Source organism: Sceloporus undulatus, chromosome 1, assembly GCF_019175285.1.
Source record: "Sceloporus undulatus isolate JIND9_A2432 ecotype Alabama chromosome 1, SceUnd_v1.1, whole genome shotgun sequence".
NCBI classification, from domain to species: Eukaryota; Metazoa; Chordata; class Lepidosauria; order Squamata; family Phrynosomatidae; genus Sceloporus; species Sceloporus undulatus.
This window is the reverse complement of record NC_056522.1, coordinates 46799279-46812799: the sequence shown is the minus strand read 5'-3', so window position 1 is coordinate 46812799 and position 13521 is coordinate 46799279. Positions and strand designations below refer to the sequence as shown.

The 13521-nt window shown below is 39.7% G+C and overlaps 1 protein-coding gene across 1 annotated transcript in view; it reads right to left on the bottom strand.

Moving 5' to 3' along the window:
* CAPN13 (calpain 13) overlaps positions 1–13521 on the bottom strand; it is a 106885-nt gene that overhangs the window by 20133 nt on the left and 73231 nt on the right. The window contains exons 16-18 of the mRNA XM_042446033.1: positions 10288–10347; positions 7316–7373; positions 2444–2517 (exon numbers count right to left, since the gene is read on the bottom strand). Of these exons, the coding sequence (XP_042301967.1) occupies positions 2444–2517; positions 7316–7373; positions 10288–10347 (192 nt within the window). The remainder of the gene's footprint in view (positions 1–2443; positions 2518–7315; positions 7374–10287; positions 10348–13521) is intronic.

The following is a 13521-nucleotide window of genomic DNA, read 5'->3' as shown; positions in this document are numbered from 1 at the left end:
TAGACTGAAAGGAACTATCCAAGGTGCTGAATATATTTTCAGGGCAGAGTTCAACACCTCCTTTCAAGTCCAGGATGAAATGCAGAGCAAAATCACTGCATTTCTGACATTTACGCCACTCACCACTATTAGGGGTAGGGAATCACTGATAGCTGATAAAACAGTTAACTAATGGTTGGCTAGACAACAAAGAAATAGGAAAAATCAAAGACTGCTGAAAATGCCATGGACAGTCAGAAGGTAAAACAAATGGGTACTAGAGCAGGCCTGAGCTCTCCCTAGAAGTCAAAATAACAAATTGATACTGTCATACTTTGGCCACATCATGAGAAGACACAATTCACTGGAAAACAATTAATAATGTTAGGAATGGTGGAGGGTAATAGAAAGAGAGGAAGGCTGCATATTAGAAGGATGGACACAAACAAGGATACCACACTCCTGAATCTGCAGGGCCTAGGCAGAGAGGTTAAGGACAGGGGGTATTGGAGGTATCTCATTCATGGGGTTGCCATAAGTCAAAGTGAACAACAAGGGCACTTAACAACAACAACAGCTGCCTGTGTGGAGCTTTTGAGTTGGAAAGAGAATTCTTATCCTCATCAGTAACAATAAGGGGATATCAGTGGAACAAAAATCTGTCAAGTCAGACCATTTATCTGTATATGTATGGACTACTTAGCTGTCTCCACAACTGGCTCACAACTGAAATGGCTTAGCCAGCAATATTATTTTCAGTGTCAGGTCAGAATTTGTCTGCCAAGGCATTCTAAATTGATTTATGGAACCAAGAGTTTTTATAAGGATTTCATAATTTAATCAATGATGTTGTTGCTCTTGTTGTTGATCTTACCTTCAAGTCATTTCCAACTTATGGTGACACTAAGATGAACCTATCATGGAGTTGTCTTTGCAAGTTTCTTTAAAGTGGGGTTGCCATTGCTATCCTCTGAAAGAGTGTGATTTGCCCAAGGTCACCCAATGGGTTTTCATGGCTGAGAGTAGGGATTTGAACCCTAGTCTCCAGAGTCATAGCCCAATGCTCAAACACTACATCACACTGGCTCTCATTTAGTGAACAGTGATATACAAATATTTTAAACAAATGAATAACTTAAGGCAGTAACCACATGCTTTCAAGGTACTGCTTGAGGTAGTCTTTGTTTCATCATCACTCCTGTCCTGTCTGCTACCAGGTATGGTGGGGATCCCCTAGAATGATAGCCAGTGATTCTTAGGAACCTCTTGTTGAAGAGAAATTGTTGAAGAGAAATGAAATAATGTGTAGGAGGCCCGTGGGCTTAATTCTGAGTTAACAAATACAGGTTTGGGTTGCAAGGTATACCCATGGGCACTCCTGGAAAATATATTCACTTTCCTCAGTTTTGCACAGTGGAGTTAAATCTCCATGGAATTTCCAGTAAGGCAGCTCTCCCCTAGTACGCTTTCAGCTGCTAAATTCTTCAGACAACAAAGACTATTTCATTACAGTCAGGTAAGAAGAACAGGTGAATATAGCTTTCAAAAAGTTGGCCTAGGCAGGCAGATTGTGACTTGATTGACAATTATATAGGTTGAAACCTGATAAAAGAAAGAACTTTGAAATGAACACAGAACCCTGGAATAAAAATAGTTTTCCTTTTTGGCTAACAAAATCAGAACTTTCATCTGCACTCTGCAGATAAAATTATTTGGACCCACCCAGAGATGGATGTTATAATTAATTTTGATGCTTTCTGTGGCTAATGTATGTCACTTCATCCCAAATTAGAGATACTAAATCCATCAGTGGCCTTTGGATTTCCAGTTTACACCAAGCTTTTATGTCCCCCCCCCCCCAGTCCTTCCATCAGATGAAGTAATCATGGAGATATTCTGTGATCAGATATCTAATTTATTAATTTCAAAATGTTCCTGTGATAAAATCTGGGGATGTTTTTTAAAAAGTGTATTTTGATTGGTACCTGGTAAAATACAGACTAGGGCAAAAGGCAAACTACAAAAACAGGAGGGGGGGGGGGGCAATACATATTGCCTAAAATTTTCCTATATTCCAGTATGTATCAGTTTAAAAGGTACAAATAAAAAATGAGTCTGGTTATAAACTGTTTCATATCGCTAACCTTTCAGAGAAAGATAAAGTTTTCCTGGAAGGGCTAGTTGAAGGGAATATGTTATGCTCTGTAGGTAGGCTCTGGAAGCCAGACGTCTGCAAAAGGGGATTATTATGATCATCTTCCACTTTCCATCTGACATCTAATGGAAAGAAAGGCCCTCAAAGGGAAGAATATGGTAATTTATAGATTCCTTGCCAAAGTGGAAGGCCGATTGTATGGCAAATATTTACTCACAGGGCTCTTGCAATGGAAAGCTCAGCACAGCTGTAACTCAGACTAAGGCAGAGCAGCATAAGGAAGGTTTATTGCATTTGTTGAAAAGATACATCCATCAAAGCTAAAAGGCTCTTGCTTGAATCGAAGCTGAATCCATCTCTGCTCCCTGGACTGGCCATTAGATCTATAAATGGATAAATCAGAAAGCAACACACACCAAGAATAAGAAGCTATGGGGAGGGCAATGATGAAACCATTTACTTTTAAACAAGGAATTTTAGAATATAATACCACTTCTGTGTACTTTTTCCAGAGCCAGAAAATAATTCATTAACATCGATTCTTTACCCCCAGTTCATTGAAACAAGAATGGACAAAGCCTATGGGTCATATGCAGGTCCTAGGGCCATTTTTGTAGCTTCCAGAGCCCCAGAGATTTCCCCCCCAAAATACTCTCTGGGGGTGTGGAAGGGATTTTCATCATGTTTAGGGTGTCCCCGGGACTCCCAAGGTTTTTTAAAAATTGCATTTTTACAATTTTTTGTAAAAAAAAAAAAGCCTTCAAAGACTCCCCCACTCCCCCGGAGCCAATTTAGGCATACAAGAGGCCTTTTGTGAAACAGAAAGTGAACAAAAATGACTTCTTCACCTTTTATTAAGAACAGACTTTCCCCCTTCCACGGACCTGAAATGGGCCAGGATAGCCCAGAAAGACTATATGAAAATGATCTCCTAGAGAGAGTTTTGGGGGCTTGTGGGGTAATGGTTTTTGCCAGGAATAGCTGCTGTGTGGAGGTGTGATCCTTCAAGGTCTTCTGGGGGGAGTAATATGTCCTCCTAGCCCTCAACAGTCGCATAGAAGACTTAATGTTTTATTTACATCCTGCTTTTCTCCATGGGACATAAGCCAGCTCACAATATTTTAACCAAAATACACTTAAAACAATGGAAAAGCTTTTTTAAAAACACAATCGTATTACAAATTTTAATCTAAAAGAGCTTTTAAAAGCTGCCAAACTATAATATTAATGATAAAAATAATAACACAGCCCAGTTAAAATATGTTCTGCAACAGACAAATAATACCGTCCTGTGTAAACTTCACCTACTGGCAAAAAGAGAACAGGGGTGGGAAGACCAACTTAGCTTCTTGTGGAAGGGAATTCCACAGTCTGGGAGCCACCACTGAGGAGTAACAGTAATGGACATATGCAGGAGTGTGATAATATTCCCCCAATCATGCACATGAGACAATTTAAAGACGGAAGGAGGACGCTTGCCTCCCATGTGATAATCAGTCCTTTATCTTTACAAAATGCAACTTTGATAATGATGGCACTGAGAAACACACTCAATACCCACTCGTAGCTTGGGCAGGCTTATATTGAGACTTATGGGCTTTCAGATCATCTACATTTAAGTCATTAATATTAATTTTAAAAGTAACTATCTTAAACGTGAATGTTGATTTACTGAGTCATGATTTATGATTCACACCATTTTAAATCCTTCCTGGGAGGGGGATTACTTGGAGTCAATACTTTTTAGTCATTTTAATTGATTCTTCATTTTTAAAAACCAGCATGTAACCAATTTTATTACTGATTAACACTACAAATTCATTCTGTAATTTTCACTAAAACTTTTAGCACTAAGGAGTAAATTTCCAAATTAATACGAGCAATTTATCTTTAACATCAATGTTCCCAAGCTCTGGCTGTCTCACATTTAATATTTTGCAAACTACACAAGAAGGGAAATAGGTATTGGGCCCTGTATTAGATGCATTTTCTTATGAAAAATGGGATTCAAATATGCTTGGGAGCAGTATTTATGTGGTAATTGCTGAAATCACACCATGAACAGTGCCCCAGATGAGATGGCTATGCTGAGTGCTCTTCCAGGATCTGCTCTGTGTGCACCTTAAGGCAGACTGAAGAAGTGAATGCATGGGATGTGTCTCTCCAACAGAGCAGACTTTAAGCTTGTGGGATCTACTGTACTTTGTGCTTTAACTGCATGCTGCAGAATTCAAAGTCATAGCCATGTTAGTCTGGGATATCAGTATGTAAAGGGATCTTGTTGCACCTTTGAGACTAACTGTGTCAAAGAAGCTGTAGCATAACCTTTCCTAGACTTGTTCTACTTCAACTGAATGTTGGAATTAGTCACTTGGAACCAAGCAGAAAATAATGGCCAAGGAAGGCAGGCCTAGGTTTGCAGAATAAATGCCTCTGAGCTGCCAAGACAGCTGGTGGAGCTACCACTCTCTGGGAGGTGGAATCCCATCTGGATTTTACTCACTGTTTCTCCTCCTCCAGCTGGTGTGAGCTGAACATTGAGATGAAAGCTGTTATCCTGTTCGGCAGTTCTAATATAAGCTGGACAGATGATGTTGTAACTGCTAGGGATTCACATTTATGGTCATTGATGACTAAACGTGACCCTCAAAAGCTAGTTTGACAGCCTAGCAGCACCCAAACCAAAGGGCTTCCAAGGTGATGCGGGGTTGAGATGCTGTAGAGCACTCCTGGGCACAGAATGCTTTGGGGCAAGAAGTTCTGGCAGGGCCTCAAGGGGTCTCTCCAGCTACCCCTTCTCAAGGCACCACGTGACTGGGAGAACACTGCGGATGTCATTTTCTAGTGTTCCAATCTCCAATCTCCATTGCCTCAAAAATGCTTCATGTATGGCACTGTCAGTCTGTGAAGAGTAGGTTGGGGTGGCAAGTCAGTTATAACTACAGTGATACAACTCTGTCATCATAGTTCTGATCATGATTCAAGGTCTCAGCCAACATTTATAATTTTATCACTTGTACATGGAATCAATGTTAACATTTGCCCTGTTGTAATTACACTGTAATCCTCTTATTTCCTGTTTGTGACACATCTTAATCAAGATTATCAATCTTTTGCTCTTGGAGCTAGTTTAGGAACTGTGCCTTCTCAGGCCTATAGAGTCTCATTGATATATATGCAACAAACTGATTAGGAAAAAGAACACACGTTCTGTACCTCAAGCAAATCAAGAATAAGGAACCTTGATGTTCATCAGCCCTAGCCAGCTTGGCCAAGAATGATGGGAACTGTAGTTCAAATAGCTTGGGAGCTGTAGTGCAAATAACATCTGGAAGTCCACCTGTTCTTTGTGTCCTTTTTAAAGCATAGATTCGTGAAATTCATAGCTACTTTATAGTAGGTGAAGAACAGGTAATTGGCAGTCCAGAGACCCAGTCCATTCCTTGTGAGGTTTACCCTGTTTTTTTCAGCATAGTCCGAATTCCCAAGGAGTCCTTTTCTTATTATAGATGGGAAAGTGGTAGATAAAGGAGAGAGTGATTTCACCACATTCAATCTGCATCCCCATTCCCACCCTGTTGCTTAAGACTCGGGAGAGATCTTTTACAAAAGGAAATCAATAAAAGTTTGTTGCAAAAAGATGTTTGCTAAGCCTCAGGGGATGAGGAAGGGCACAAAATTATGAGTTTTTTAAAACAAAGAAACAAACATGCTTTTTTTGAAGTTTGAGAGGTGCTAGGGATCCTGGGCTATCATGTGGTCCACAAGCCACTCTTTCTACTTCCCTGAGGTATCATGTATGTTGTCTAGTCTTCTAAACATTCTTTTGCCTGAGGCATAGACAGTACTGCTAAAAGGCATGAGAACACCATGCACCGATCCCCACTGTCTCTCCCCAAAGGAAAGCTTTTCTCCATTGGGATCCTGGACTAGAAGGCAAGACAACTGAGAAAACAATATGTAAGTGAAAGGAATATGGCAGGAGGCTCTGGGCTTAGTGCTCCTTTTCTGTATGGAGACGTCAACACCTGGTTAGTGACACACTTGCCTTTAACAATAGTTCTGCTGCTGTTACTGAGAGTGTCTATGTGTCCCAGCACTCTTGGTAGCCAGGGAGTAGATGCATTCACCTACTTTCTGTTCAAAATATGGCTCCTGTTACTTTATTTTCTCTCTCTTAAAAAGATAAATAAATAGTGCCATGCCTTCACATGCAGACTCCTCTTCAGTGGAGGAAATAGAATCATGGGTGGATGGTGCTGGGGAACAGATTATCTGGAGCCTTAAAGAGATAGATGTTCTCTTGAGCCTCTTCCTAATCCACACATAGTGGTGCAGAATGAAAGCACAAATGAGGGTGGTGGCAACCTGACAAAGTGCCCATCTTTAAAGGAGATGTCTATGGCAAACTCTACTAACTTATCTTCTGGCTTCTCCCTGGTGTGACTGATGATTCCATAGCAATCAGAACTTTTATTTGATCTTACCTTGTGTTTTGACTGTCTCCTTCATATGTTCCTTTGAACTACTGATCTACTGTCTTTTCCATGCATTAGATTTGGCATTCTCTTTCCCAATGGCCATTTGGGGCAGTTTGCCTGGCAAACTCCTCAGCCCAGTTGCCCATGTACTGCCCTAGACTGGAACATTGAGTGTGTATCACCTTTGTGTGACTGATCTACCATTTAGTAGAATTTTGCTAGGCTGACACACTGAACTCATTGACCTTGCTTCTAGAACTGCCCTTGCTGAAATAGGCTGCTCAGTTCATGGCTATGACTGGTTCAGACTTGGCATTACTGTATTGAGATATTTCTGCTAAAGCTGTTTTTGGACCTTATCACACACTCTTTTGTTTCCATTCTGGGCACGGGTAGGGAACGAGTGTGGCTGAGTAAAAACGGAGATTATTGCATGCTAAACTGTCAGCAAGGTGTCCCCATGACATTGCTGACCCTAAGTTGTCCCCGAGATGGGCTGAGGCATGTGAATTTTGCTCAGCTGGAAAGTTTTCTTGCTGAGCCAGAATCTTTAGCATGTGATAAACTCTGTTTTCACTTGGCCATGCACATTCCCTGCTCATGCCCAGAATGGAGACAAAAGTGTGTGAGATAAGATCCCTTACTGAAAAATAGGTAACTGGAGCTGGATACAAGCATAATATAAACAAAAAGGTTTTACCTTTCAGGACTACTTGGTTAAGGATCCTTTGTAATTGTGAAGCATCTAAGGAGGAGCTCTGTTAGAGAACATAACAGATATTTTCACAAATGCTCTGAAAATACATATATTTGTACACTCCCCTTGATTGAATTATCACTGATATTTTTAAAAACAAAACAAAATGAACTTTGCTGTCTTTCTTCTTCTGATTTTGTGTATTCTATAAGTAAAGTAAGGCCTGGCTTTTCTAGCTAATATTTGAAGAGTGGATTCCAGAGATGTTCTGGTTCCAGCATGAAATACCATGCAGAAGGGGGGGGGGGGGGAATCCTCATGTGCTGCCTGGCTGAGTGAACACACTATCTCTGCATGGAGAAAATGACCATATCCAGTAGAGATGACTGGGAGAAAAAGTTATATAAGTCACTGGTAGTCAACTTTTGGCCCTCCAGATATTTGGGGCTTCCACTCCCAGAAGTCCTGAAAACTGACTATGCTTGCTGAGTTTCTGGAAATTGACATGCAAAACATCTGGAGGCTCAAAGCTTAACTACTCCTCTAAGTGAATACTCAGGTTCTGAATTCCAACAGTAATGAAGCCAAAACAGGCAATGCATGAGAAAGGAAGGAAAGAAAGAAAGAAGGAATGAGAAATATGAGGGAGCATGTTTGGGGGAATGCCAAGGTTTGCTAAAGTTAAAAAAAAAAAAAATACCGGGTGATGGGGACAAGAGAGCAAAGGAAAGCCCAAACAGCTCTGTGAAGATTGAGCATGCTTAGTAGGTATGGAGTGCTGGATGTCATCTGGAAAAGAAAAATGGGAAACTGAGGTGGGGGTGGATCATACGGCATTATACTCTTTGATAGTCATACTACATTACATCTTCTCACACTGGCTGAATGTGCATCTAGTGAGAGGTGTGGATGATGGGTATGGAAGAACCCTGCTTTCCATCTCAGTCTGTGTTCAAGAGAACTTAAGTCTTCCTTATGTCACAGTGAATGTCTGAAATATACTGAAGACATTCACATAAGTAGTGACTGTCAAATGTACTTTTGATAGTTAAATGTACTTTTTGAATGTTCAGTTTACCTTTGCAATGCACCAGTGAATGTGAATAATAGTGTTAATGGTAATTGTTCCTTTCAACAAGATAGCTCATCCATTACTACATGAAAATTTGATACAACCAGAAAGTAACCCCATTAGACAGTAATAAAATTTGTTGAGGATAGTCAACAAGTGTGTGAATATCCATGTTCATCACATTTCAGTAACTGACTATAACATGTTGTATGAAATTATTTGAATGAAAACAACCAGTTTGTTTACAGTTCTGGAAAAGACAGACCTTTTATGCAGTCAGGCCTCTTCAACATACTAAGTGAATGCTTCTCAAAACTCAGGGTGACTGGACATTCTCCTTTTCCAGGACATGTCCTACATTTCAGTCTTCTGTCCAGGATGAATTTCAAAATGCCCTCCATTTTGAGCCTGACTAAGAAGCCCATTGAGTAATAGCACATTAGCTGTTCCCCTTAGAGAAATTTGTCTACTTGGAGCCTCTCCTAAATAAAAATTGAAGGATAGGATGGATTCTTCTAAAGTTATTTTTTTTCTAGAAGCAGCAGCAGACAAGACTTGCCCTCACAACCCAGGACAGCTTTGTTTCTCAGAGGGGGAAAGGACAACAAATGTGTTAGGCAATGGGCTGCCTGAAGACACAATCCAAATGTTAAAAGGTTCCCCCCCTTAATTTCAACACATTGGACAAATGAACAGGGTAATTTAAATGTATATTCAATGAAGGGTTTGTTGTTAGTAAAGTACCATTTTAAGTATTTGTCTTGCTCAGAGTTATATAAATATATTGCAAACCAACAAGGCATTTTAGCAAAAATAAGTTAATCAGAAAAAAATAGGGTTGAGTACATAATAAAACATAGTATATGTAATATATCTGTAAATAATTCATATGAAATTGATGTATATTTATATTAGTGATTTTGATTTTTGTTTGGCAATGTTCCACATTTTTCTTAAACATCCTACATTTTATGGTGCCTTGTTCTCCTTTGCAATGATGACATCTAGTCACCTTATCAAAACTACCACATTCTTACATTACTTCTCCCCAAATCAAGTTGAAATCTGCTTTACTTTTCCTTCTAAGGTAACCATCAACACTTCCCAAGGGGCTACTAGGGATGATGATGATCACTGTGGCTGATCTTCTGGCACACATATACAGGACGATTGGAGTGGGAGCAGCTGTGTTGTGCCTCTGTTGCATTGTCATAACATCATGGTGTAAAGAGGAGCTGAGAATCTGGCATGCTGCCCCTGCTGCTTGGAGCTGCCAGACTCATGAGCCATGTCAAATCTTCCTTCCTTGCCCTTAGTGCTCCCAGAAACAAACCTTGCACATTATTCACAGTAGGCAGTGTCATTTTCACCTTTTATGCGTTGATATAACTATTAGCTGTGAGAGGTCTATTGTGCAGAGGCTTTTGGCAGCAATTTTTCTCTTGACTAAGTCAAGGAGTCCTTTATAACAGTTTATTAAGCCATTAAGAGCATCTCCTGTGAATGCATGCAGCGTAGCTCAGAAAGAACGGGAATCAATTACCCAAACATTGACTGATGTCTGCTTTCCAAACTCAGCAAGTGCAAACTGGAAGTAATTCTGATCGGAGTAAACTACAATATACATACTTGCATATATTTGTAGCCAAGGGTTACTGTTAATTGCTTGTTTAAGGAACACCTTTTTCCTTGCAAGCAATCAGCCCAGAGTCATTTATTATATTCTAGCTGAGTCCCTTGCCCTATTTGTTAGAAGCAGCTGGAAAATCAATAGAGTTTTCTGAGATGTACACTTGAGATCTGCATTTCTGAAGCCTGGATTAAGAGCAAGATGGGAATCTTTTATTTCCCAATTCCACTAGCTTTGTTGATATATACAATTTCTCCCCCACCCTCAGCATACCTGATTAGCATATCTTAGGAAGATGGTTTTGTAGTTGTCTTGATTCCACTTGGGGATATCCTGGATCAAAGGAAACCATTCACTTATAAAAATCAGTCAAAAATATCATTCAGCAGGAGACATCTTATTATTATTCACATGGCCCACAGATGTTTCTAGCAATTTGAAGTCAGCAACATTTGCACAGATAAAGACAAAACAAAAAAGACACAGTCGTATCCTCAAAAGTCTGACAAAGAGAAGAAATGTAATAGAAGAGGACCTGTATCTGATCCTGAATTATCCCCCTCCTAATTATCTAAATTCTCTAATTCTACCCTGTGGCCCTCGGTTAATGCAGACAAATATAAGATGCATTCCCATACATTCAAACTTCAGATTAACCAAAACCCTTTGGATGTGCAAGCTCTAGGGTGCATGAGAAAAGAAGACTCTGCTGGAATATTAAGTTATGAAGCATTTATGGAATAACTAGGCTTCAAAAGTGATTTGAATAAAAATGTCAAGCATGCAATTGGCAGTCATTCACAGGCAGATTGTGTTAGGTTTATGGAGCAAAATAAAGGTGGAAAGAGACATGGAGGATAAAACTGGAAACCATCAATGCTCCGTATAATCTTGTATCTACAAGATTTATTCCAGTCAGCCAGGACTAGGTTTGCAACCGTCAGCCAGAAGACTTTTTCTTCAGCCGCCTGTAGACTATGGAATGACCCGTCAGAAGAGATTCAACAACATTAAATACCAGCCTCTTCTGGCAGGCTTATCCAGATGATGTTTAAACTATGAATTTTAAATGATGAATTTTAAATGTGGATTGTTTTCTAATGTGTATGTCTTATTTGTCTTTTTAAACTATTGCATGTTTTAATTTATTTGTTTTAATTGATGTTGTGTATTGTTTATTTGTTGTTGTTTCCCACTTCATTCCATGGGGAGAGGCAAATAAGAAACAAATATTAGTAGTAGTATTAGTATTACAATATCTCAGCTAATGGGACATTGTAGCTGAGATATTGTAGCAGAAAACAAGATAAGCCATTTCCCCAAAACAAAATGGAAACAGAACCGCTCTCCCAAATACTTTTGTGGAATAGCTACAGGAGTGCTATCATGAACATTATGAAGAGTAGCATTCGTACCCTGTATCCTATGCCCTTTCAATTTGATGAAAGAAATCAGTTCTACTCAAAATAGTGACTATGGACCAGTGCGACTCCATGATCTATTGGCTGCTGGTCAACAGTGAGTTTCCAGGAAAGAAATAATTGTGCCACTTGGGGGGGGGGGGGGGCCAGTCTCCTACACCCAAAACCATGAGAAGCATAAAAATGCTCCCACAGTGTGTTTGGAGGCATTTGAAGGCATTTACTGTATTTTATTTTGTTTTGTTTGGGGTTGAAGCACTGGGTATGGCTCTCCAAGATTTCGTGGAGGCCTCCAAACCCCTCACAGCTTCCCATCCTTCGTTTGTTGTTGTTAACTGTCCTTGAGTCATCATCAACTCATCCTGACCTTGTCAATGGATATCTCCAAGAGTGCTGCTCAGGTCCTGCAGACTCACGGCCATGGCCTCATTGATTGATTCTATCCATCTTCCATATGGTTTTCCTCTCTTTCTACTCGTACCTTTCCTGACATTATTGCCTTTTCTAGTGAGTCATCTCTTCTCATGATGTGGACCAAGTATGACAGCTTCATGCTATCATCCTGACTTCCAGGGAGGAGTCAAGCTTGATCTGTTCTAGAACCCCTTTGTTTGAATTTTGCACCAGTCATGGTATCCCTATTGCTCTTCTCCAGCACCTCATCTCAAATGCGTTACCAAAACAAAAACAAAAACACTTTAAATTACAGTAGTGTAATTTAAAGATATAACTACAGTCCTGGTTACCCCTTGTTGCATGGGAATGAGGGGGGGGCCTCCCCCAGGCAAAGCTGAAATGGTTCTGGTCTAGTTTGCTGACCCAAGATTGGTGTTTTGCAGACATCAGTCAGTTCCAGAAGCCAAACAGCTACTTTAGAGGTTCTTATAAGAACTGGGAACATTTCACACAATTATTCTTTAAGGACAACTGTGTTTTGTTTCCAGACAGATCAGGGAGCCATAAGACAATGAGAAGCCATTTGGATAGTATGGATCCCTGAGGTAACCTTAATAGCTAAATACTAGGCATGGTGTAGCCAAAGTTAAGCTGGTGAGACCTAGTGTCTTCAGTGGGAGGTATCAGAATAAATTTCTCCCACTGAAATCAGAAGGAATTCAATTGACCTTTACTTTGGCTAGATTCTGCTCAGCAGAAAAGTCTTTGCTTCACATACTATGTAAATTCTTCTGTAAACCATGTTAATTAAAAGTCAGTTTAAAAATAACTATAAAATTACAATCAGAATGTTCTCCTGTTATTCAGAAACAAACCATTCAACTGCTCTTTTCCTTACAAGTTGCTAATAGTTTCAGAAGCGTTAAAACATTTCACTTTATTTGGTATAAATTTGATGTAGATCATTTGATATCATTTTAAATAGCATAAAGGTGCAAGGGTACATCCTGGCATTATATTCTGTGACACAACTACAATAGAAAAGACAAAGGGAAGTAATTTCTCTTTTATAGATAAGTGTTGCAGACAGAATACCAAATCATGGCATATACTCTGGGTTATTTGTTACAGAAAGATAAGATGATAAGATTTCATAAAGGGGAGAGCAAAGCAGACTATATTCTACATTTCAGTACCAGCAAAGTGTAAAATATCAGCACTATTATTTATTTTATTGCATTTATTGTAGACATTTATAGCACTTGGACATTTAATGAACTTCCAAATATAACAAAAAGGAGCTGTTTCAATTTGGTTCCTGGGCAGCGCTACTTGGGACTGCTTTGGGTGTGGGCTGTGCGCTCGCTGCAGTCCCAGTCTGATCATGGCTGGATTGACCAGAGGCTGATCCTTGCCACCAGCCTGCTTCACCCCAATAATTCCAATTCACTGTATATATTCATGTGTAAGTCTAGAAATTTTAGTAAAAAACCCAGCCCTAAAAACCTGGGTTGACTTGTTCATGGGTCAATGTAAGTACCATACTTTAACTCTATAAAAAGAAAAAGAAAATAATGATTCCTTTTTCCGAGTGATTAAAGGTGAGAGCTTAGTCCATCCCAGGTGCACCTAAAAGAAGCACTGACACCCTCCCCCCCACTCAGGCCATTTCACACAATTATAATACTAT